This window comes from Poecilia mexicana, unplaced genomic scaffold (assembly GCF_051168715.1).
Source record: "Poecilia mexicana isolate PSO_F unplaced genomic scaffold, ASM5116871v1 scaffold_4, whole genome shotgun sequence".
Lineage (NCBI taxonomy): Eukaryota > Metazoa > Chordata > Actinopteri > Cyprinodontiformes > Poeciliidae > Poecilia > Poecilia mexicana.
The window spans coordinates 14,362,115-14,386,673 of NW_028263373.1; the positions used below are offsets into that span (position 1 = coordinate 14,362,115).

General features: G+C 39.4%; 1 protein-coding gene across 1 annotated transcript in view; it reads right to left on the reverse strand.

The window, feature by feature from the left end:
* The window catches only part of obscna (obscurin, cytoskeletal calmodulin and titin-interacting RhoGEF a), a 47,164-nt gene that overhangs the window by 11,361 nt on the left and 11,244 nt on the right, over positions 1–24,559 (reverse strand). Inside the window, exons 19-62 of the mRNA XM_088005003.1 lie at positions 24,129–24,395; positions 22,738–23,013; positions 22,353–22,619; positions 20,740–21,006; positions 19,868–20,134; positions 19,502–19,768; positions 19,123–19,389; positions 18,544–18,810; positions 17,276–17,542; positions 16,532–16,801; positions 15,429–15,707; positions 15,069–15,326; positions 14,667–14,933; positions 14,319–14,585; positions 13,915–14,181; positions 13,409–13,675; positions 13,054–13,320; positions 12,601–12,864; positions 12,241–12,507; positions 11,837–12,103; positions 11,479–11,745; positions 11,124–11,390; positions 10,726–10,992; positions 10,332–10,598; positions 9,926–10,192; positions 9,568–9,834; positions 8,515–8,781; positions 6,274–8,430; positions 6,121–6,193; positions 5,935–6,029; positions 5,104–5,216; positions 4,755–4,955; positions 4,247–4,329; positions 3,944–4,117; positions 3,682–3,841; positions 3,475–3,579; positions 2,932–3,096; positions 2,514–2,672; positions 2,209–2,386; positions 1,980–2,093; positions 1,656–1,823; positions 1,282–1,384; positions 1,066–1,195; positions 877–982 (exon numbers count right to left, since the gene is read on the reverse strand). Of these exons, the coding sequence (XP_087861129.1) occupies positions 877–982; positions 1,066–1,195; positions 1,282–1,384; positions 1,656–1,823; positions 1,980–2,093; positions 2,209–2,386; positions 2,514–2,672; positions 2,932–3,096; positions 3,475–3,579; positions 3,682–3,841; positions 3,944–4,117; positions 4,247–4,329; positions 4,755–4,955; positions 5,104–5,216; positions 5,935–6,029; positions 6,121–6,193; positions 6,274–8,430; positions 8,515–8,781; positions 9,568–9,834; positions 9,926–10,192; positions 10,332–10,598; positions 10,726–10,992; positions 11,124–11,390; positions 11,479–11,745; positions 11,837–12,103; positions 12,241–12,507; positions 12,601–12,864; positions 13,054–13,320; positions 13,409–13,675; positions 13,915–14,181; positions 14,319–14,585; positions 14,667–14,933; positions 15,069–15,326; positions 15,429–15,707; positions 16,532–16,801; positions 17,276–17,542; positions 18,544–18,810; positions 19,123–19,389; positions 19,502–19,768; positions 19,868–20,134; positions 20,740–21,006; positions 22,353–22,619; positions 22,738–23,013; positions 24,129–24,395 (11,505 nt within the window). The remainder of the gene's footprint in view (positions 1–876; positions 983–1,065; positions 1,196–1,281; positions 1,385–1,655; positions 1,824–1,979; positions 2,094–2,208; positions 2,387–2,513; positions 2,673–2,931; positions 3,097–3,474; positions 3,580–3,681; positions 3,842–3,943; positions 4,118–4,246; positions 4,330–4,754; positions 4,956–5,103; positions 5,217–5,934; positions 6,030–6,120; positions 6,194–6,273; positions 8,431–8,514; positions 8,782–9,567; positions 9,835–9,925; positions 10,193–10,331; positions 10,599–10,725; positions 10,993–11,123; positions 11,391–11,478; positions 11,746–11,836; positions 12,104–12,240; positions 12,508–12,600; positions 12,865–13,053; positions 13,321–13,408; positions 13,676–13,914; positions 14,182–14,318; positions 14,586–14,666; positions 14,934–15,068; positions 15,327–15,428; positions 15,708–16,531; positions 16,802–17,275; positions 17,543–18,543; positions 18,811–19,122; positions 19,390–19,501; positions 19,769–19,867; positions 20,135–20,739; positions 21,007–22,352; positions 22,620–22,737; positions 23,014–24,128; positions 24,396–24,559) is intronic.

Consider the following 24,559-nt stretch of genomic DNA (forward strand, 5'->3'; position numbering starts at 1 on the left):
ATCATGAATGATACCAACTAGATCCCACATATTATGGCTAGAGGGAAGAGAGGTAAAGGTGCAATGGTTACATTTAATGTTTCCTTCCCAAAATCAACATTCTGCCTGCAAAAAGTTGTATGTGTTAATTACATGCATATGTTCGCTTCCACACTATGGAGAAAATTTACAAAACACAATAATCTGCTCTCTTTTTTGCAGTATTTGTTACATGAACTGCTTTGTACTGATTGGTTTCACAAATGCATACGTGAAAAAACCAGGTGGCATTATTCAAAATGCAAAGCACTTTGCTATAGCTGAAATTTATGCACATATAGATGAGAAGACTTATACCTAAATGTGTGCTTAGTGTTTCATTTAAGTGCAGGAAACTACATCGTTACATGGCAAATATTTGTGTGTCATAAAGGTTATTAAAATCCCTAAAGTAGTTGAAAGCTCTATATACCATTATGATTGGTTCATGCATTGTATTTTAAATCAAATGCTACGCAGGTTGCACCCTGTGCCATAATAGTTTGGAATCTAGTCAAATGGTAGCTGGAACTATGTTTGATGAAAGAGTGTATGAAATACGGGTGAAAAAAAAATGTAAGTATGTGAGTAATATTTCAAGATACTGCACACTTCATGGAGTTTATGAATGGTAGTGCTCGGAAGATACTGACCAGGCCAGATTTATGGATATTGTAAAGAGATGTCACATAATGTGATGGAGAAAGGGTGATAATGTTGGAAGTAAAACTTGGTAATGGCATGTGCTTTAACCCTTTGGAAACGCAGCTAATCTGCTAAAAGGATAAACCACATATATGAAAACGCTGTCATGGGTTTTCACATATGTGTTGATTCCAGTGGCTCGGACAGTCCTACCTTTGACAGGTAAGTCCTTTGATTGGTCACTCTCACTTTCAGCTGGCGGTACAAAGGCAGGACAAAGACCTGCTTTGCATTTGACACAGCCGAGTTCATTCCAAAGCTAAGGAAAAGAAAACATTTGACAAGGAAGTGACACTGTCTGTTTTAATACTAGTATAAGTAAAGGAGAAATGTGTTTTATACCTCACACTCATACTGTCCGATATCTGCCTCTGTTGCTTCGATAACTGTGAGAGACAAGATTCCACTTCGGGCGTCGTTCACAATGGAGTATTTATTGCTGTCAGTCAGCTCCTTGCCATTTTTCAACCACCTGCAGGCAGAATAATTTCTGCTGTCAGCAGACACATGGCCATCAGCTGTGACATGTAACATGATTATCTCTGTGTTTTGCCATACCTGATTCTTGGTAAAGGGGTTGTGAGAGTGGAACATGAAAACTGGATCTCCTCTCCGTCAATCAGACACGCACTTTCTAGTCGGCTCACAAATCTGGGTGGAGCTGGAGAAAAGGACAAAGTGAACGTAAATAATTTGAAAAGAAACAGCTAGATATGGGGTAAGAACCACATGTCGGTAATATTTGACCTGGCATTTGTCATGGTAGAAAAAATGGAGTGGTAAATACAGCATAATTGTACTACAGGTACAAGTAGCCAAATTGCATTGATCGCTTACAAAGGGCCTTGCAAAAGCATTGCATTTCTTGAACCTCTTCACAGTTTGTCATGTTACAATTACAATTTACACGTTATATGTTACAGTTTACTCACCTTGCACCACCACCTTAGCCAGAGTGCCAGCATTGCCCATAGAGCTGGTTGCATAGCACATGTACTGACCAGAATCCTCTGCTGTAAGGCAGTCCAGGACAAGACTGCATGTTCCTGACCGGTCAGCTGAGATGATGTGCCGTGGGTCGTCCTCCAAAGGAAGACCATCTGTGAGAAAAACAAATCAAACTTTACCCAGCAAAGCAAGAGTTGTTTACGAAAGGTTAAAATATAAAAAAACTATTTGGAAGTTTTAAAGATGTGGCCCACATTTGCAACCTCTAAACTGTAAATACTTCAAGAAGAAACTGAATAAATGCAAACCTTTGATCCAGCTGACCACTGGTTTTGGAAATCCCAGTACTCTGCAGGTCAGTTTGATTGTCTGTCCAATTTGTGTTGAGCAATCACAAAGCAGAGACTCAAACACTGGAGGGCCTGATGATAGATGATGACATAAACAGAGAAATGCTCAATAATTAAAAGCTATCAAAACCTCCCCACTTTTATTTGCTGGCTTGCTAACATTTCTGAAGAACATAGGAAGACCTACAGTTATTGCTGAGGCTGGAGCGTTGCTGCAGCTCCTTCAGGTCTTTCAGCCAGGACAGCTTAACCAGAGTGGAGTTGCTCTGCAAAGTGTAACGCCGTATAGAGCCTCTGTGCTCATGCCACAAACCCCAGGACCTGTCTTCTCCTGCCACTGTTTCCTTTATTTCCACATCATTCAGCTGGGCAAGTTGTTGAATCAAAAACACCAAAGTAAAATGACAGCAGGCACATTTGCACCATGGTGAAAATTTGCTTCACCAACAATGGAATACTGTGCCGGAAAGAAGGCAGATGTGCTGATCTTACCTTCATTTTGTTCTTAAAGCTGTAAGTGTCTTTATTCATGCTGCCATCTCTCTTCACCCTACACAGTACAATGCATTCTTTAAAGAGAAACACTTGTCTCTGATGCCCTCTAGAGGTTGTTTTCACTTCTGGCGATTCCTCCCACACTGTGAAGATTCCCTAAACAGGTAAAAAAAAAATCACAGTTTAGAGACAATTGCACTGAATATTCTGATATTATAAGAAGAACTAAGTGCTTCAAAACAAAGACACGTTAGTGTGGAAGCATGTAAGTCAAAGGTTTTTATTTGAACTGCTACTCTGCCTTGGAATCGGAAAGATTTGTATGCTTGAAGAAAGCAAAGTTTTGACAACAAAACTCTCACTAAAAATAATGTTTAAAACCCAAGAAACAAACATAGCTGTCTTTTCTCCTTACCTGTCGTACAGGCTCGCCCAGAGCAGTAAGAGGAGCTGGATAGTTTTCAATCAGTGATACTCGATGCAGGTTGTCTGATCTCCAGGGCAAACAGGACACCACGGAAAAGGCGTCCTCCAAAAGGTAGCAGCTCTGGCCACTCTTTGCTTTGTTCTTGATCAGCTCCTGACAATCAATCAATAACTGGTTAAAATTGGTGAAATCAGAAATATGACTTGAAGAGCTTGTATTGTATATAAAGAGTTTCTAACAATAGTCCATGTTTTTCCCATGTCTTTTTCCCCAGAGTTTTAATTTTTTATTCAACACATGTTGATGGAGGATTTTCTGGATGGATAGATACCGCATGCTTTATTATAACATTTCCATTAAATACCTAAATCAAACTGTAACCGACAGCAAATATTGATAACCAGATAGTCATCTTCAGCCTTGTGTCCAGCTATGCTGTAGTACAGCAGCTAATGCAGTACGATCTTAAATCCCCTTTGAAAGATAAATAATTAAAGTTTTCTGCATCACAGAGGTTCAAAAGCTTGGTACCTTCAGTAACGCCTGGTAGGTTTGAATCCTCTCTACTGGTTGCTGCAGGAAAGTAAGGGCATCCATAATAGGGACATCACCAGGCTTCTCAGGTGCTGCTATCTCCTGAATGGTCATTGACAAGAAATAAACATTAGGTTGGTGCAATAAAGCTCTCTTTCTAAACTTTAAGTCTTGTGAACAGGCATGAAGAGATTCAAAAATTACTTTGAAGTATTGCTGAACAGCCTTGTCACTGACGCAGGCCTCCGCTTGTGCTTGCCCCACCATGTAGTGAAGGTACTTTTCAAAATGTTCAGCGTGCTTGATTAAATACATGGCAACATCATCATCTGTAACGCAGCCCCTCAGGCCAGGGAGGATGGAACTGAAAGTAAATGTATTACTGAGGACTGTATTATGGTATTTTCTTTAAAAAAAAGGTGATCCCAATAATATTAGAAGAAGTATGGAGAGCTGGTTCTGTTACCGTTCATGTAAACCGACAATGTCTTTGATGTTCCTGAAGATGATTTCTTTCTGATTGAGGATGTTAATGGGAACATGGTGGCTACAGTCCAGATGGTTGAGCTGGTGAGTGATAAACATCTTCATTGCCTTTACAAACTCCTCTTCTCCATCAATCAAGCCTTGGATCAGCTGACTAAAGATTTCAGGAAGTACAGGAAAATTGGAAGTGATGCACTGAAAATTCTAGTTTGATCTAAGTCCAGTAGGTTCTGATCACAAATGTCACAATATCAATGTGTTATGAAAAATATGAAGAACAGACCTCAGTTCTCTCCTGTACTCTTCCCCTGTAGACCCAATTCCATCGAGATCTTCCTGAGCAACTCTCCTTTGTGGGAAGGTTTCCTATTGGAAATGATAGCCAGGTATTTATTTATCATAAAACCCTCTCATGTCTGTGCTGGTAAATGAACAAAATTGAGGCATATATAAAATGTGTTCATGTACAGTTGATACCAGATATTTTCATGAATAGTACAACATTTCATCTCACTGTCTGTCATTAGATAAGACAAATTCAAATCGAAATTCAAACTTCTGAAAAGCTTGTAGAAGGATACCAAAAATGTTTGGCACACAGTTCAGGAAATTGAACCAAGCGGTAAGGAAATTAATCTAAACATCTGAATTTGAGAACAGCTATAAAAATGTCTAAAAATCTATCTCTGAATTTTCTTGCAATCCTATCTGACCTATAACAAGAAGGGTTTAGTCTGGCTTCATGTCAAATAGTTATATGTAGATTCACCAACAATATTTGTACAACTTACTTTTCTCTTCTTTTCCAGATAGGCAGGACACAGCCATCCCTGCCGAGAAGGGTTGGTTTTGGTTGGTTTGGTCCTCACCAACCATCTGTCAGGATGAACAGAGTCCAGGACCTCCACAAACTGACCCTCTTTCAGAATAAAACTGTCCTTACTTCCAATATTAGGACTGCAGTCGGCACGAGCTACATATATTTCAAATATCTGAAGAAGGAAACATTAAGAAGATTAGACTTTAATGGTAAGTCTAATCTTACCATTAAGTAATGGTAAGATTACCATTACTTACTAATCTTATAATGACTTAATTAAATCAAACTTGCAAAAAATATGATTAGAATGTAAAATGTACCTCTCGTCTGTCCTCTTCACCCTCTGACTCAGATCCAGACACAGTACTTGTTAAAGGCGTGTGGGATCGATGGTGCTTTGGAGATGCTGTTCTTAGCTTAATATCATGAGGTCCTTCAAATTAGAACAAGGGGAAACCTTATTTTAGTAGCACAGTAAATAAATCTGGCTGTAGAAAAACAATAGTAAGATGGAAAGAAAGATTGCTGTATGCATATTTACATAAACATATACAACATTTTTATGTAAAAGGTGATGGATTAATAATGAGCAGACACAAATATTTGTTAATCTAATCTGTACAGTTTCTGAAAAAAACAAACAATGGTTTGGATTTGGAGAGACTAAAGATCTTGCATTAAATGTAACAAAAAAAGCCAAGCAAAATGATCCAAAATGCCTACATGTTTGTTCAAAAGTATGTTTTTTTTCTTTTGTTTGTTTGTTTGTTTTACCTTAACCGTAAGCAGCTTCAGGTCAACAAAATCTGTTTCTAAAGTTATTGGCTCACTGGTGACACTTAGTGGCCATGCTGGGAAACTGCTACTGATGTGTAACATTTGTAGCTGAGAAATAAATCTGAATGTTTTACCAAGAAATATCATTAAGACCACTCCAAGCATAATGCATTTCACATGTGAAACAAATAATTTTATCAACAAAAGAGTCTACAATTTTTGTATTTTGGGATAAGTTTCCCTATTTATTTATTTTTTTAATATTCAATGTATTATAATTGTACATTTCAAAATGTACAATTCTTTTTGGAATATTTTTTTTGTACTCTGTCCCAGCAATTAAAAACACAAATTTATGGAATAATTTTGCTGACCTTTAACATTCAGCAGTTTCATAGGAGGTTTCGGAGCAGCTGTTTCTTCGTTATTATCCTTTGGCTGCATTGTGTCAGCAGGTTTTGGTACTTCCCTGATAAAATATCAATAAAGACCAGTTCAGTTTCAGGAGCACAACATTCAAGATGAGCATTAAAATGTAGGGACAATGTAAGGAGAATTACCTTGGTGCCACTGGAATAGTCTCAACAGGCTCCATTATATCTGGAGCTGTGTCATACTCTGAGGGACTTGACACTGTTAAAGGTAGAAAGTTGACAATGTATAGTGATAGCCCTGGTTTGTGCTTACAACTAAAAACCAAATGTGCAACTTACAGGAGCTGACAGCAATGAGTGAAGATCTTCTCTCTTCCAGGAGTGTTTGATTGTTCTGTTCTGTCAAGATGTAAGCATCCCACAGGGAAACATTCACACTTTCTACATAATTTTCAGCATCTGCAATTGGAGCTAGCTCTGCTTGACTCTGAGTCAGGCTTTGAGTCTGTGTCACGTCCTGGGTGTCAGGCTTCTGTGGAGCAAGCTGCAAAGGAGTTATGGCTGCTAGTGGTGGGTGTACAGGCTTCTGGACTGCAGGAACAGGTTGCACAGTCTTCACTACGGTTATGTTTCCATTGTAGGAGGTCACACCAAACTTATTTGCCACCTCACAGGTATAAACTCCGCTGTCACTGCTGTTCAAGTTTTTAACCACGAGTGTGCATTCTCCGTTTTCTGTTGTTTCAACCCGGCATCGAGGATCATTTATAACATGTTGGCCATTTTTCAACCAGCGCACAGTGCTGGGTCTTCCATCCACAACACACTTTAATGTAAGTGTACCATGAAGATCTGCATTCTGGTTCTTGAATACCTCCTTAAAGACCGGTCGCATGTCCTTGCGAGCTTTGTAGCCTTTGAATGCTGCCTGGATCTTAATGGCAGCTTCTTGCATTTCGGGTTCATCCTCTATGTTGATGTCAGTCTCCAGGGGAGACGGTTCTGGTGGCTGGATCTCCTGGATAAGTTGCTGTCCTGTTTGTCTCTCGGGACCAGCAGTTTGGAAGTGGTTAGGAGGGAGCTCAGTTAAGGCCTCTGAGAAAGTTTCTTCTTCAGAAATGTAGAGCAGAGCAATGTCGTCTTCCATTTTAGTCGATTGTGTTTCCTCCACTCTTCTTATTGGCTCAACAGCCAGTTTAATTTCGGGTTCTTTCTTAATTGGTTTTACTGATTGTTTTACTGGTTGCTTAAGTTTATCTTCTGCTTCACTATCAGTCGTGATAGACTTACTTCCTTCTAACTTTAAAATTTCTTCAACGTCTTTCTTCAAAGGATTTTTTAGTTGTTTGTCTGTCTTCTCCTCAGGGGACTTTACTCCAACACTTTTAGGCTGTACATCATCTTGATCCGTCTCTGTGTCCCGTGACTCATGTATTTCCAATCCTATTTTTATCTTACTCTTTCTCCTCTCAGGTGGCTTTGGAGGTGCAAACTGAAGGATTTCATCTGCCTTTTCTGGCTCTTCTATTGATTGCTGGTTTGCTCTGGGCGTTTGTGTCAATACCTTCTCTGTGAACTCTTGCCCATTTTGTCTCTCTTTATGATCTTCAAAATCTTTAAGGGAAGTCTTGATCAGTCGAGGAATTGTTTCCTCTGTTTGATTCATAATAGACTTGAGTGATTGCTCTCCATATGCTACCTTTGCCTTAGATCTTACTGGTGGTTTCAAAGTCTCCTCTTCTGTCTTTCCTACTTCACCTTTGTGTTTTGAAGGTTTGACATCTGTTTTTATTTCTTTCCCATTAAGCTGCTCTTGTACATGTTTTTCATCCTGACTGTTTCTCCAAATTGTTGTTGGTTCTTGAGCTATTTTCTGTTTAACTTCATTTGCTTCTTCTGAAGTGTTTTCTTGTTGTTTTAACCCCTTTTCAGTTTCACATCCCTTTTCTGTCTCTTTCAGTTCAACCACTTTGTTACCCACAAGCCTTTCTGACTGATTTACTGGAGGGATGACTTTAACAAATTTTCCTACATTCCCTTCTGGTTGTCTCTTTTCCATAAGATCATTTTCGGTACCCAGAGGTGAAGCTGGCTTTTCAATCCTCCTACCAGCCTTATAATCCTTCTCTGGTAGCTGAACTATCTTAACCTCTTTCTTGTGCACTTCACTCCCTTTGTCTTCACTCCTCTCCACTTTTGTTCCATTCTGAGCAACATCCAAGTTCTCTACTGGAGATCTTTTATGTTGAACACCCTCTTGGACTTCATTATTCTCATTCTGCACAGACACCTTTATGCCAAAAACTTGCTCTGTGTCTTTTTCGACAGAAGTAATAGATGCTTTCCGATTTGTCCTCTTCTTGGGCTCTGGGGGAATCTGGTTGGGATCTGGAAGCTTGGGCTTTTCATTTTCTGAAGCGGGAGCTGGTTTAGGGATCGTACTTTTCATCTGCGCCGATGCTGTTCTAGACTTTTCCTCTGATGGAGGTGTTGGTGCTTCACAGAAGGAAAAATAGTATTAACATTATTAGAGTAGTTATTTAAGATTAAGTAAAAAAAAAAAAAAAAAAGGATACACACCTTTTATTTGTACTGTTGCAGACGTTTCTGCATTTCCGGCGTGACATGAGTAGCTACCACTGTCCTCTGAACTGATCTTCCTGATGTTAAGCTGCAGGAAACAGCCGTCTTGTTTCATCTCATACTTCTCGCCGGCTCTCAGAGGCAGATTATCCTTCTTCCACAGAAAAGCCACTCCAGGTTTGGATAACTCACAGGACAATGAGGCTGCACTGCCAACCCCTGCCTCTACACTTTGTAATTCTTTGATGAACAATGAAGCAAGTTCTAAGGGGATTGAAAGGAAACATATATTGTACAGCATCAAATAAGGGAGTAATACATTTTCAGGGCTTCATTTTTCTTGTGTACTGTACATTCAGTAGTCTGTCGTTACCAAAGTTTCTTCGACGTCTTTCTTCAAGACATCGAAGAAGACGTCTTTGACGTCTTTTAGAGCAACAACTGTCTTACTAAAGCACTATTTTCTATCTTGACATGTACATTGGTGTCAGCAAAATGCATGTTACACAGGGTAAACATGCAAAATTGAAGCAGGTTTCAATTAAGGATCAACTCCTCCCACATTGTTGAAATATTTGTGGTGCTGTTCATGTGGTTCCGGTGTGATCAATGCATGTATAAAAGGATCACAGTGTTCAAGCTCTAGAACAGGGTACTATCTTGTATTTTTTTCCCCATTTTTATGAATGAAATGCTCTGTGAGTGCTATAAGTGGTTAGATCATTTTTATCAACTGACGTCAGTTCAGGAATCCGACAAGTCAATGTGAGTGATTATTCATCAGAACCAGCAGCTCATTTCCATTGTGTTGCATGAGATTGATGTTGTGTTTGTCACTGATGTCATATTTGAGTAGTAGTTGTGGAAATGCTGTAGCAGTGGCATATTTGTACAGTAACTGGCAGATATGGTATACTGCTGCAGTAATTTCTGACACACACTATGTTTGAGAAGCACTGATCCTAAGCTAAGTCGATGTAACCAACAGATTGAGAAAAGGATATTTTATAAATAATTGATAGCGAATGCCCAAAGTTAAAATAAACACACCTTTAACTGCCACATTTGCAGTGCTTTCTCCGCTCCCTGCTTGGCATGTGTAGCTGCCACCGTCCTCAAGTTTGAGATCTTTGATGTCAAGCTGATAGAGTCGACCATTTTGTTTCATCTCATGCTTCATGCTGGCTCTCAGTGGCAGCTTGTTTTTCTTCCACAGCACTGAAACTCCAGGTTTGGAAAGTTCACAGCACAATGAGATCATGTCTCCTACCTCAGCATTCATATTTTGTAACTCCTTGATAAAGTACACAGGACGTTCTGTAAAACAAAAATATATATATATATATATCATTTGGGGTGTCTTTGTTAGGATACAAATGACTTTGCTTCAAACTGTTTCGTTACAGACCTTTCACAGATAATGTTGCAGTGGTCTCTGCATTCCCTGCTTGACACGAGTAGCTGCCGCTGTCCTCAGGTTTCAGGTCTTTGATATGTAGATAAAGGATGGAACCTTCTCGTTTCATCTCATACTTCTTACTGGCTCTGAGTGGCATCTTGTTTTTCTTCCATTGCACAGACGCTCCAGGTTTAGACACTTCGCAGCATAAAGACGCTGCTCCACCTTCGTCAGCCTCCATGCATACTAGCTCTTTCTTGAAGAAGGGAGGAAGTTCTGAGAAAATATGCCAGAATTTAGATTTCTTTCTTAATACTAAAAAACATTTGGACCATCTGATAAAACCATACATTGCACAGTAAATACACGCGTGGAGGCTTTACTGAGTTAACAATGTTGTTGTTGGTTTTACAACCTTTCACAGTCACAGTTGCTGTAGCCTCTGCAGCTCCAGCTTGACATGAGTAGGTACCACTATCCTCAGGTGTGAGATCCTTGATGTAAAGTTGGAGGAAGCAGCCATCATGCTTCATCTCATACTTCCTGTTTGCTCTCAGTGGCAGCCTGTTCTTCTTCCACTGTATTGATAGCCCAGGCTTGGATACCTCACAGCAAAGGGATGCTGTCCCTCCCTCCTCAATGGTGACATTTTTCAAATTCTCCTTGAAAAACGGGGGAAGTTCTGAGAAGATAAGCAATACATAAAGATCCAGCTCTGGCATAGCAGGAAAAGCCAGCATTACATTGCTTTGCTCTGAAAGAAGTTTCTTCCTGCAATATTTAAAAAGCAGTTTACCAAACTAACAAACCTTTTACTGAGACAGTGGCACTAGTCTCTGCCTCTCCTGCTTGGCAAGTGTAGCAGCCACTGTCCTCCGGTTTGATCTCCTTGATGTTAAGCTGTAGAAAGCAGCCTTCCTGCTTCATCTCATACTTCCTGTTGGCTCTCAGAGGCACATTGTTCTTCTTCCACTGAACAGAGACTCCAGGCTTAGAAACCTCACAGAAAAGTGAGGCTGTACCCCCTTCGCCTGCCTTTATGTTCTGCAGATCCTTCTTGAAAAAAGCTGGGAGTTCTGGGAAAAATAAGGTATTGTAACGTCAGATATGTTTAGAATATAAATATATTTCAGTTGGTGAAAAGTTGAACTTCTTTGGTAGTTTATTGTGATGGTTAAATTTCCCCATCAAATGGTTGAATCATCACCTCTGACTGTCACATTAGCAGCTGTCTCTGTGTTTCCAGTTTGACATGAGTAGCTGCCACTGTCTTCAGGTTTCAGGTCATTGATGTGGAGCTGGAACAGGCAGCCATCTTGTTTCATTTCATACTTCCTGCTCGCTCTAAGAGGGAGTCTGTTTTTCTTCCACTGCACAGACAACCCTGGTTTAGACACTTCACAGCATAAAGATGCTGCTCCACCTTCCTCAGCCTCCATGTTTACTAGCTCTTTCTTGAAGAAAGTGGGAAGTTCTGAAAATATAGAACATTTATATTTTGTTATTCCACTTCCTACAACTAGAAAGTTTTTCAAATTATTTTGGGAGGAGAAGGTTATAACCTTTCACTGTCACAGTTGCTGTGGTCTCTACATCTCCAACATGACATGAGTAGCTACCACTATCATCAAGTGTGAGATCTTTGATGTACAGCTCAATGAAGCATTCATCATGTTTCATCTCATACTTCCTGTTCGCTCTCAGTGGTAGCCTGTTCTTCTTCCATTGCACAGGCAGCCCAGGCTTGGAAATCTCACAGCAAAGGGAGGCTGTCCCTCCCTCCTCAACGGTTAGACTTTTCAAATTATCCTTAAAGAAAGGTGGGAGCTCTGTTGAAGAGAGTAAATATTTGAAAATGCAATAATTACATTTTGAAAAAAATGTGTCATAATCTTGTCTGCAATTTTCTAAATTACAAACCTTTTACTGAGACAGTGGCACTAGTCTCTGCCTCTCCTGCTTGGCAAGTGTAGCAGCCACTGTCCTCCGGTTTGATCTCCTTGATGTTTAGCTGTAGAAAGCAGCCTTCCTGCTTCATTTCATACTTCTTATTGACTCTCAGAGGCACATTGTTCTTCTTCCACTGAACAGAGACTCCAGGTTTAGAAACCTCACAGAAAAGTGAGGCTGTATCTCCTTCGTCTGCCTTTATGTTCTGCAGATCCTTCCTGAAAAAAGCTGGGAGTTCTGGGAAATATAAGATATTGTTACGTCAAATATACTTAGCATGAATTAAATTTGTGAACAACAGAAATTTGTTTTTGGTGGTTTATTATATTAACTAAATTCCCCCATCAAATCGACCCTAATGACTGAATTGTCACCTCTGACTGTCACATTAGCAGTTGTCTCTGTGTTTCCTGCTTGACAGGAGTAGCTGCCACTGTCATCAGGATTCAGGTCATTGATGTGGAGCTGGAACAGGCAGCCATCTTGTTTGATGTCATACTTCCTGCTTGCCCGAAGTGGCAGTCTGTTTCTCTTCCACTGCACAGACAACCCTGGTTTAGATAGCTCACATTGCAGGAAAGCTGCACCTCCTTCCTCAGCCTCCAAACTTCTTAATTCTTTCTTGAAGAATGGAGGCGTCTCTACGGGAAGATTGGAGAGAAAAATACAATAAATTCAATTCTTTTCTCTGTGTTAGTTGATCAATAATCCAGAACCTGTTGAGCTTCACGCACCTCTTACAGACACAGTTGCACTTGTCTCTGCATTCCCTGCTTGACATGTGTAGCTCCCGCTGTCCTCAGGTTTTAAATCTTTTATATACAGCTGAATGATGGAGCCTTCTTGTTTAATCTCATACTTCCTGCTGGCTCTCATAGGCAGTTTGTTTTTCTTCCAGAGCACAGGAGCAGGTTTGGAAAGTTCGCAGCACAGAGAGATGATACTTCCTTCCTCACCATTCATATTTTGTAATTCTTTCATGAAGAAAACTGGATTCTCTATCAAATATTATAAAACATTTTAAATCTTGCACATTTCTATGCAAACATATTAATTACATGAAGATATTCAACTCACAACTGCCAAATATTTTAGAGCATATATTTATCTTGCCTAGTTGATTCTCTTCTGGTGACTAGAAACATTGTGCATCAAAATCAACATCAGAGCTTTTTGAACCAACAAACCTTTCACAGATAGTGCTGCAGTGGTCTCTGCGGGTCCAGTTTGACATGTGTAGCTGCCACTGTCTTCAGGTTTCAAGTCATTGATGTGGAGCTGGAACAGGCAGCCATCTTGTTTCATTTCATACTTCCTGCTCGCTCTAAGAGGGAGTCTGTTTTTCTTCCACTGCACAGACAACCCTGGTTTAGACACTTCACAGCATAAAGATGCTGCTCCACCTTCCTCAGCCTCCATGTTTACTAGCTCTTTCTTGAAGAAAGTGGGAAGTTCTGAACATATAGAACATTTATATTTTGTTATTCCACTTCCTACAACTAGAAAGTTTTTCAAATTATTTTGGGAGGAGAAGGTTATAACCTTTCACTGTCACAGTTGCTGTGGTCTCTACATCTCCAGCATGACATGAGTAGCTACCACTATCATCAAGTGTGAGATCTTTGATGTACAGCTCAATGAAGCATTCATCATGTTTCATCTCATACTTCCTGTTTGCTCTCAGGGGCAGCCTGTTCTTCTTCCATTGCACAGGCAGCCCAGGCTTGGAAATCTCACAGCAAAGGGAGGCTGTCCCTCCCTCCTCAACGGTTAGACTTTTCAAATTATCCTTAAAGAAAGGTGGGAGCTCTGTTGAAGAGAGTAAATAATTGAAAATACAAAATCATGCACAAAGGTTTGAGAACATGTGATCTAATTTGCATGAAAATATAATATAAGGTGGGGAATACGCCTAATAGAAGTGCAATGTTTAGTGGTGTATAAAATACTGAGTTCAAATTTAGGATAATTACATTTTGATAAATATGTGTCATAATTAAGGGATGTAACACCGCAAAATCTCATCTGCAATTTTCCAAATTACAAACCTTTTACTGAGACAGTGGCACTAGTCTCTGCCTCTCCTGCTTGGCAAGTGTAGCAGCCACTGTCCTCCGGTTTGATCTCCTTGACGTTTAGCTGTAGAAAGCAGCCTTCCTGCTTCATCTCATACTTCTTATTTACTCTCAGAGGCACATTGTTCTTCTTCCACTGAACAGAGACTCCAGGCTTAGAAACCTCACAGAAAAGTGAGGCTGTATCTCCTTCGTCTGCCTTTATGTTCTGCAGATCCTTCCTGAAAAAAGCTGGGAGTTCTGGGAAATATAAGATATTGTTACGTCAAATATATTCAGCATGAATTAAATTTGTGAACAACAGAAATTTGTTTTTGGTGGTTTATTATATTAACTAAATTCCCCCATCAAATCGACCCTAATGACTGAATTGTCACCTCTGACTGTCACATTAGCAGTTGTCTCTGTGTTTCCTGCTTGACAGGAGTAGTTGCCACTGTCATCAGGATTCAGGTCATTGATGTGGAGCTGGAACAGGCAGCCATCTTGTTTGATGTCATACTTCCTGCTTGCCCGAAGTGGCAGTCTGTTTCTCTTCCACTGCACAGACAACCCTGGTTTAGATAGCTCACATTGCAGGAAAGCTGCACCTCCTTCCTCAGCCTCCAAACTTCTTAATTCTTTCTTGAAGAATGGAGGCGTCTCTACGGGAAGATTGGAGAGTAAAGTACAATAAATTCAATTTTCTGTCATCAATATTTGACCAATAATCCAGCTTCACGCACCTCTTACAGACACAGTTGCACTTGTCTCTGCACTCCCTGCTTGACACGTGTAGCTGCCGCTGTCCTCAGGTTTAAGATCTTTGATGTAAAGCTGGAGAAAGCAGCCATCTTGCCTCACCTCATACTTCCTGCCGGCTCTTATCGGCAGCCTGTCCTTTTTCCACTGAATCGGCACTCCTAGTTTAGATATCTCACAGTAGAGGCAGGCCGAGCCTCCTTCTTCAGCTTCTACACTTTGTAGCTCTTCTTGAAAGTATGGAGGAAGTTCTGGAATAAAATACAAAAGTGAAAGTTTTGTAAAATTTTATATCTGAAGAAACTTTTGATGCAAATGAAATAAAAAAAAAAACACAGAATAAAATTAGACTTTTCATCCCTATAACAAGAAAAGAAAATAATTACCTGTTACAGTCAGCTTGAAACTGCTCTGCACATCTCCGGTATCACAGGAATATATGCCAGTATCTTGGGGCTCCACATCATGGATAAGAAGCAGATTGACTTTACCCTCCTTGCGCATCTCATATTTATCACCACTTCGAAGTGGGACATGGTTGCGCTTCCAGGTAACCATGGTGATGCAATCAGATGTAGCACAGGACAGGAAAGCTGTCTCTCCTTCCATGATGACAGTGTCTTTGGGTTTCTCCTCAAACAAAACTAACATTTGAAGTCAAATGTTAAAGTTCAAATAAGTTCAAATGAAAACTAGATGATTTAATCTGGATGTGCACTTCGTCTCCCCCTTTTTTTTTTACCCACCTTTGGGCTTAGGGAGAACCAACAGTTTTGCAGAGGTCCTTTCCTCCCCAACTACAAATGCTACGTTGCCGGTCTCCTCTGGTGTCGTCATGGTGAGGACGAGGCGGTGCTGGCGGCCACGGCACGTCATCTGGTTCATCTCGTTTTTCTGCAGGGGGCTCGAACCAAGCCACCACACGCCCTCGCTCACGTCTGCATGGGTCAGCTCGCACACAAACACAGCGTCTTCTCCAGCTGTCACTGTTAGGTCCTGCAGTTCTTTCACAATCTTGACACGCTCTGCGGAAAAATAAGGAGCAATGTCCAGCCAGTTCTTTAGATAAACGAAGTTAAAAACGATCAGCTTCAGCACACCTAAAGATTTTGCTTCACAACTGTTTTTTTTTAAATCAGGTTATAAGTTCCTCTACCTTGACAGAAGCTCAAGCCCCTTCTGAAGAAAAGCAACCTTGGATCACGATACTGTCACCACAATGTTTCACTGTGGGTATGGAGTTCTATTTATGCGCAGTGTTGTTTTCACCATAAGCCAATCTTTTGGAATTGGGACAGTAAGTTGAAGTTTGATTTCAGACCAGAAATCAAACTTCTGGTCTGTTCAGGGGATTTTTAGTCAGAATTGGATGTTGTCTTTGGAAGAAAATGCTTCTATCTCTCAACCCTACTCCATTGTACAGAAAAACTGAGAATAAAAAAGCTTAATATCGAGACACATCCAATACTAGTCACAGTTTCCTGCAGCTGAATCAGTTACTGTCAGCCTCTTCACATCATCCCTGACCTCTTTTCTGATTTTAGCTCAGTGATGCAAAATGACCAAATACCGAGAAAAGCTTTAAGTTCCTTCTGGTTAATCAGATTCGCTATAACTGAGAGCACGTGTCTACCACAGAAGACTGGATGCTAGAAAAAGAAGTAAAGGGGTGTAGAGCTTCTTTCATTTTATGGATTTTCTACCCAAAAGATTTGGATGTTTTAAGCTGAAATGCATGACATATTTATTACATCAAACGCTTATTAAACAAATTAATTGTGTTAATTTTTTTTATATCAGATAAAAATTAACAGGGATATTAACAGGGGTCAGAATACATTGCACCTACCCCTCACAATCAGTTTGGCAGTGGTTTTCTTTCCTCTGGTGATGCAGCAGTACTCTCCAGCATCCGCCAGCTGCAATTTCTTAATCTCCAGAGTGTGCAAAGGGCCATTTTTTCTCACTATGTAATGCTCTCCGTCTTCCACCACAGTGCCGTCTTTCTTCCAAGTGACAGGAACATTAGCACTAGAAACTTCACAGGACATGAGCACAGATTTCCCCTCCGTAACCACTTGGCTCTCTAGTTCCTTCTCAAAGTACACAGATGCTGCAGCTGGTAAACACAAAAGGAGAAAATACATTTGCACAAACATGTGAGGTTATTGTTCACTCAAGGGCTTGGGTGGGTGGTAGATAATTATACAGTCTATTTATTAATCAATGTGTCAAAAATTATTGTACTTACCAAAACTTAATATTACTTACCTTATTAATTTCCTTTGTTCTTTACATTATTTCAAGTTACATAAAGAGATAAAGTAAAGTATTCAGCCATGAAGTAAATTAAGCTGTAAATAAAGTCGAGTTAAGCCAAATTCTTTAGTCACTATCATCATTTTGGCTTATTAAATAGCATACACTGTACTTAATTCACAGTCTTGCAGGTTAGGGTGAATGCAGCTTTGATTTTATATTTTACAATGAGCTCAGTTCAAATAAAAAAATTAAAAAAAAAGTGAATCCCAACCTTAAAAGGATGAAGAAAACAAATTAAGTCTACAGAATGTAAGCATCTTATTTCCCTTACCTCTCACGTTGACTTCAGCTGTTGTCTTTTGACCTCCAAATATGCAGCTGTATTCTCCAACATCCTCCGGTTGTATGTTTCTGATGGTCATCTCAGCCATGTTCGCTCTCTGTGTCATCTGGAATCTCCCTCCGTGGTACAGCTGGTCCTCCCCTTTCCACCACTGCACGGGCACCCCGGCCCTGGACAGCTCACAGCGCAGACACACTTTCCCTCCCTCCGGAGCCTCCTGGTTCTTCAGACCCAGTTTGAATGTTAGAGGGATGGCTGGGGAAACAGAGGGTCAAAAAAATTAATTTACACAATTATTGCAGTATTTATCACTATAAATACATTTCATTTTCACCACTCAAAACTTTGAGAAAACGTGGCTTAGGTTATGGTTTAGATGGAAAATACAATATGTATGGCTACAAAGCTTTGAAATGCATTAGAACCTCAACTGAATAAAGCCAGAGTGGCCTGTGATGCATTATAAAATGCCTGGGTTATTTACACTCAGTTGGTTAATTTTCGCTAGAATAAGTTCTTATGCCTTCCTAAAAGTTCAAGACAAATAATATATTTCTTATACAGCATACGATTTCTCCAAATCTTTGTCTTCAGGTAGCTACAATTCAATCAGTAAATCAATCAAGTTTATTGTTATACCCCATTTCACCAACAAGGCAGTTCAAAGTGCTTTCCATCATAAAATTAGCAAGTGTCTATTTAGGTTTTCCCTTAAAAAGCCCCGTTTTGCTGGGATTTATGCTCTGAATGGTCAAGTGTTACACATAATTCTGGGGTACTGCCTTCTGCAAAGACAGTGCATCCATGGTTGTAATATTTGGACTTTGTAACTCTGCAGACCCACATACTTGCAAAGGTAGTTTTAATTCTCCAGTACTGCAATGTGTAGGTACAGCAAGTCAAGGCATGGTTAAATATTAAAGTACTGCCTAGTGTGGCTGATTCACATTTTTTATTACTATCATTCATATTAATAAATGTACATTACAGAAGCATAGTTTATGTAAAAAAAAAACATGTAAAATACTATCATTAAGTCTCCTCTTCAACATAAATAAGTTTAAGCTGCTGTGGTGCAGACAGTTTGAGGAGTGAAGATCATGCATCATGCTAAAAAGTAAAAAAAAAAAAAAAAAAAAAAAAGTTGAGAAGAAAACCTAATGTGTCTTTTGATTTTCATTCAGTTTAAGATCATTTCTCTCAGACATGGAAGCTGTTTCACCTCATGAGATTTATAATTTAGCAAGCACTCTTACGTGTAATTGTGACATGCGCTGTGGTCTTGACATCTCCACAGATACAGCTGTAGAGCCCGCTGTCCTCCAGTTGGGTGTTCTTGATGGTCAGCTCCATGATGCTGTTTCGGTTTTTAATCTGGTACTTGAAATCACTCTTCAGTAGCTCTTTCCCTTTTGCCCACTCCACAGCGAGGCCAGGCTTTGACAGTTCACAGCTCAACGTCACATTGTTTTCCTCCTCCACCTGCTGGTTCCTTAGCTTTGTTTTGAATGTGACGGGCGGAGCTGCAATATGAAGAAAATGTTTATTATTTACGTTGCCTTGGGTTTTTTGTTTAGTGCTAAAGTTTTTATTCAAGGTTTCTTGATTTTTTAGTAAGCCTCCAGATCTTCTGCTAACTTTTATTTTTTTTATTTTTTATTTTTTTTACTATGGAAAAATACCTTATTTCAACAATTCCTTGAAAAAAATTGTTTTTATTTTACACATAAGCTACTGGCTGAAATTAACAGTACCGTCTCAGGTTTAGAAAGGGAGCACATTTCGCAAAAACAGAAAGTTTAGGCCTTATTTAATTGTGTTTTCTGTCTTCTAACCTTTGACTGTGAGCTCAGCAGTGGATTGACTGTCCTCTGTTTTGCATGTGTATTTTCCGGCATCGTTCTCCTCCACGTTGTTGACGATCAGCTTGGTGAGACCTCTCTCTTGTTTCATCTCGTACTTGTAACCAGCCTTCAGGATGACTCTGCCTTTTCTCCAGTCGACCGGAGCGCCGGGTTTGGAGAGCTCGCAGCAGAAAGCTGCACTGTCTCCTTCCTTCACCTCCAAATTCTCAACTTCTTTCTTGAATGTCACAGGAAGAGCTGGAAAATACCGTAGGAAGTTTCTATACAGATGATCTAATTTAAATGTCTTTAACATTCTTACTTTGCAGAAAATATTGTGTCTTCCCCATACGTTCAACATGAATCATACCTCTAACTTTGATGTCAGCTGAAGTCACAGCAGTCCCAGCACAACAGCTGTATTCTCCTGCATCTGCAAGAGTTACAGTTCTAATCAGCATCTCTGCTGCTCGGCCCTCCTGCTTCATCTGGTATTTTTCTCCATCCTTCAGAAGTTGTGCATCTCTCCTCCACTCTATTGCTTGTCCAGGTTTGGAAAGTTCGCAGCGTAATGTTAGACAACCATCCTCCACTGCTTCCTGGTTCTTAAGTTTTTGCTTGAATATCACTGGAATTGCTAAGGGGAAAAAAAACAAACAAACAAAAAAACAGATCTTTCACAACATCTTCAATGCACAAGATGATTTCATTTTAAGATGGTAGTGGTGTGTCTCACCAGTAATTGCAACACTTGCTGTAGTTTTGACATCATCACAAATGCAACTGTAAGAGCCACTGTCCTCTGGGAGGCTTTTCCTGATGAGAAGCTCTGGCTTGGAGCCGTTTTGCCTGATCTGGTATTTCTCACCGCTGGTGAGCACGACGTCACCCTTCTTCCACTGCACTGGGAAGCCCGGTTTGGAGAGCTCACAACAGAGTGCCACGCCGCTTCCCTCCTGTACTTGAATATTCTTCAGATCTTGAATGAATTTAATGGGCCTTTCTACATTAAATAAAAGAAACGTACTCAGACTGTGACTTGTTTCGTCCCAGTACCACAAGTTGTTGCATAAAGAATATTTTGATCTAATCTTTTCGTCCCTCTCTCTAAACTCAAGTTACACCACTCATCCTCCTCACTGCAACCTCTCTTCATCATAATTTGATTAGATTCTAAAAACGTATTTCAGTTTTGTCAAAACCATTAACACAACAAAAACGCACTAGAATACTAAACACAGCAGATTTATTACAGATTCAGTCATACATTTACATTTATTAACACTGTTCCCAGCATAAACTATTTGAATTATGGACAAATCAGTGTAATTCATCATCCCGTAAATTTCTTGTCACCATTCATCATTTGTCTCTTTGCTACACATCTTATCTTCATTGTTTCTCCAAAACTCTTAAGTTTCCTTCAATTTAAATGCATCACACATAGAAAGGGAGTGGAGAATGTGAATTACAAATTAACAGTCCTTGGTTAACTCTATTTTGTTTTTATTTAACTCAAGAAATATCTTCTTAAACCTGAAAATGCAAACTAATAACAATGTTACTTTTTTCCAGACAAAGATTTAAACTGCATGAAGTTGCACGCACCATTCACTGTGATCTGAGCTGTTGTCCTTTCTTCCCCACATACACAGGTGTAATCTCCAGAATCCTCCACTGTGAGGTCTGTGATCTTCATTTCCACCTGCAGGTCTTTTTTCCTCATCTGGTACTTGTCTCCATTCCTGAGTAGCTGTCCTCCTCTCCTCCACTCCACAGAGTTAGCAGGCTTGTTGAGCTCACAGTGCAGAGCCACAGCATTGCCCTCTGTGACCTCCTGGTTAACTAATGGTAACTTGAAGCGTGGAGGGAGATCTGTCAGTAATGAAAAAAACAAAACAGTTATTTTGTTTTGTCATGGTACTGAGCTTGAGAGAGGATAAAACTGATGGCAGTAGTGGCAGGGAATGGAGGATGTCTCAGGTGAAAGGTAGGTGTCCTCACATGAAGTGTCATGCTCATAATGATCTCTATCTATTCCGGTCATAAGTAGATTTCACCCACTTATACCAGATTACATGAAAATAATTATAATTTAGGTAATGAGTCTTTAACTAGGTGGCACCATGACACAACACACCCTTGTTTTGATGTGGAATGACTCCAGTGGATCTCAGAAAAGTACACACCCCTATAGAAATTGCTGGTTTTAGTAAAAAAACAAACAAAAAACAAAACTAGAAATAATAATTTAAAAACTTTTTCACCTTTAATCCATAAGTTGTGTAATTAACGAAATATACAATCTAAGCTAATATTGTGTTTAAGCATCTTTAAATTGAATTTCAGCTTTCAGTCATCTTTGGTAGATACTTAAAATAAATAAGAAATCTGGAGATTTCTTTGAACATTACTTAAAATGAAGAAATGTTCAATTGTCCTTGAATGTTTTTCCTGACATTTGCACATGTCCATCCTTTAGCTGAAGTCTTAGTTTGCAGAAGACACAAAGGATTGGAGGAACGTCATTACACAAAGGAGAAGTACAGAAAATTGTCACTATAGTATTAGTTACTAAAAAGGCATAGCACTCTGGATAAAATTTCATTGAAATCTTAGAGAATCTTTTTTATCAAGAAAAAACTGGCAATGGACAAGACATGTTCACAATTAGACAGATTATGTTAACAACCACCATGTAATGTTAAATATTGCCAAGAAAAGAAGATTGGAAGCTGAATATGAATCAAAATATTTTCAAATGATTTAAAATGTTCCTACTTCGTACTTTCATAAAAACAGGCATTTTCAACAAGGGTGTCTAATTTTTAAGATCTACCTTGTTTGACATGTAATTTCACTTACATGAAGAAACAAACTGTGCAAAATACAATTGTTACTAATGAGTCAAGGAGACATCAGGAAAGGAAAATATGGCAGAATGAACACAAATCACAGCTACATTAAGCTACGTTTGGGATAAACAGGTGGATGACAGATATGAAGCAAAAAGTCTTCTTTAGGGATTCAAGACATAAAGGAGCTGACACTGAGAGTGTGATTTTTGGTTTTTATTTTGAGGCTGACCTCTTTGACGTCTGCGCTCAGGTGATTCTGTTGAATACACGGTAAATCAATTTCACAGAAGAATGTAATATTTGAAATCATTGATAGAAAGCGTCCCGGTGTATTTTTAGAAGCCATAAAGATTTCGCTCTCACCTCGCACTCTGAGCTCAGCACTGGATTGGCTGTGTTTAGTCTTGCAGGTGTATTTGCCAGCATCGCTTTCCTCCACGTTGTTTATAATGAGTTTGGTTAGATGGCCCTCCTGCTTCATTTCATATTTCTCTCCTGGTTTCAGGATCACTCTGCCTTTTCTCCACTCCACAGCAGCTCCAGATTTAGAGAGCTCACAGCAGAAAACTCCACACTCTCCTTCTTTGACCGACAGGCGCTGGAGTTCTTGTTTGAATGTGACAGGAAGCGCTGTGGTGGCGTTTTTGAAAAACATCCGTTAAACAAACATGCTCATCTGCTCTTATTCTTCTGTAATTCTCAAAATTGTATAACTGCTATGAAGGTTTATTTTTATATCCCAACTTACCTTTGACTCTGATTTCCGCTGTGGTTTTCTCATCACCAGTAACACAGCTGTACTTCCCTGCATCATCTGGTTGTGCGTTGACAATAGTCATTGAAGCTTTCCTTCCTTCAACCTTTATCTGGTATTTATTACGGCCTAACTCTTCAGACAGCACCTGACCCTCTTTCAGCCACTGAATAGGAACTCCTTTCTTTGACAGCTCACATTGTAAAGTCACGCTATTTCCTTCTGCCACCTCTTGGCTCTTCATGCTCACTTTAAATGTGGCAGGAACCGCTATTAAAACAGAAATAATTGAGAGAATTTAAACCAAGCACAGGCAAGGCATAGTAGTTTAAAAAAAAAAAAAAAAAAAAAAAAATATATATATATATATATATATATATATATATATATATATATATATATATCAACTCCTCCAATACAGTACTGGGCAGTAGTTTTAGAAATACTCATCATTGGCATGAATGCCACATTAAGTTTGATGATGCATTAATGATACACTTTAATTTTTTCCAGGGTGGAATGATGGTAAAACATACAAATATAGTACATTTTGAAAATATAAAATGAGCGCACAGTTTTCCAATTTATTAACTTTCCCCTAACTCACATATCTTTCAAATTAAATATACAGACTCAAATATATCCATATATCTCCAAAGATATTTGGACTATATGGTTTTATTAGCCACCAACAACACCTCCACCATGCTTGACAGTCTGTACAGTGATCCTTGGTCTTCACTTATCCAAAATACTCTCACTGTCACCACACAGCTCAACCTTTGTCTCTTCTGACACCAAAAAATATTCTGAAGGCTTTTGGGTTTTCCATGTGGGCATTTGCAAATGTTACTTGTGCTTGGGTGTTCTGACAAGGACCTTGATCCCAAACACACTCAAAACACACAGCACTGGATAAATCAGGCTAATGATAAGTAGCCCTGACCTCAATAAAATTTAAAACATTTGGACTATCAATAGACCACGCCAAGAAAGCTACCAATTGAATTAACTCTTATTTGACAAGAAAGAATGATCTAACATGCAGTGAGAATTGTTTGTTGCATCCTTATTGACATGTGAATCCTGCTGTTTTTCAACATCTTGCAAAGAGATCTTCATCCAAATACTGTTTCCACATGGAGGGTATGTATTTATGAATTTAGCTTACATTGTGTGAATCTGGTAAAAGATTAAGTTCAAGCTTATCCACTCGTTTTTTTAGGCTTTATCGCTACAACCTAGATAAATATTGATTCAATGCAGCCTTTAAAGCCCAAAAGTAATATTATCTTCATGCACATGCTGCATGTTTGTAAACTTCTGGCAAGCACTTAACATTTAGGAAGATAAAATGTACTAAAATTGTCTCGCAGAAACCATACCAATGACTTTTACAGTGGCCTTTGTCTTCTGCTCTCTGCACACACAGGTGTAGATGCCGCTGTCCTCGGGCACAGCATCCCTGATGGTCAGTTCCAGGGTGGAATCCCTCTGCTTTATCTGGTACTTCTCTCCATTCTCCAACTGCTCTCCTCCAAGCCTCCACTCAACTGGGACACCAGCTTTTGAAATCTCACACTGCAGTGTGATGTTGTGTCCTTCTTCCACTTGCTGGTTCTTCAGCTTTTGCTTGAAGGTCACAGGAATGGCTAAAAGGTAAAATAAATAAATAAATATTTACTAAAAGACGTTGTAAAATGGCTGTTGTTTCTAAAACAGCTTGATTTTAAGGAGGACGTCGTCAGCATACAACTTTATTTCACATAAATGATATTTAAACCAGTTTAAAAGCATGTCAGTCTGATAGAATCTA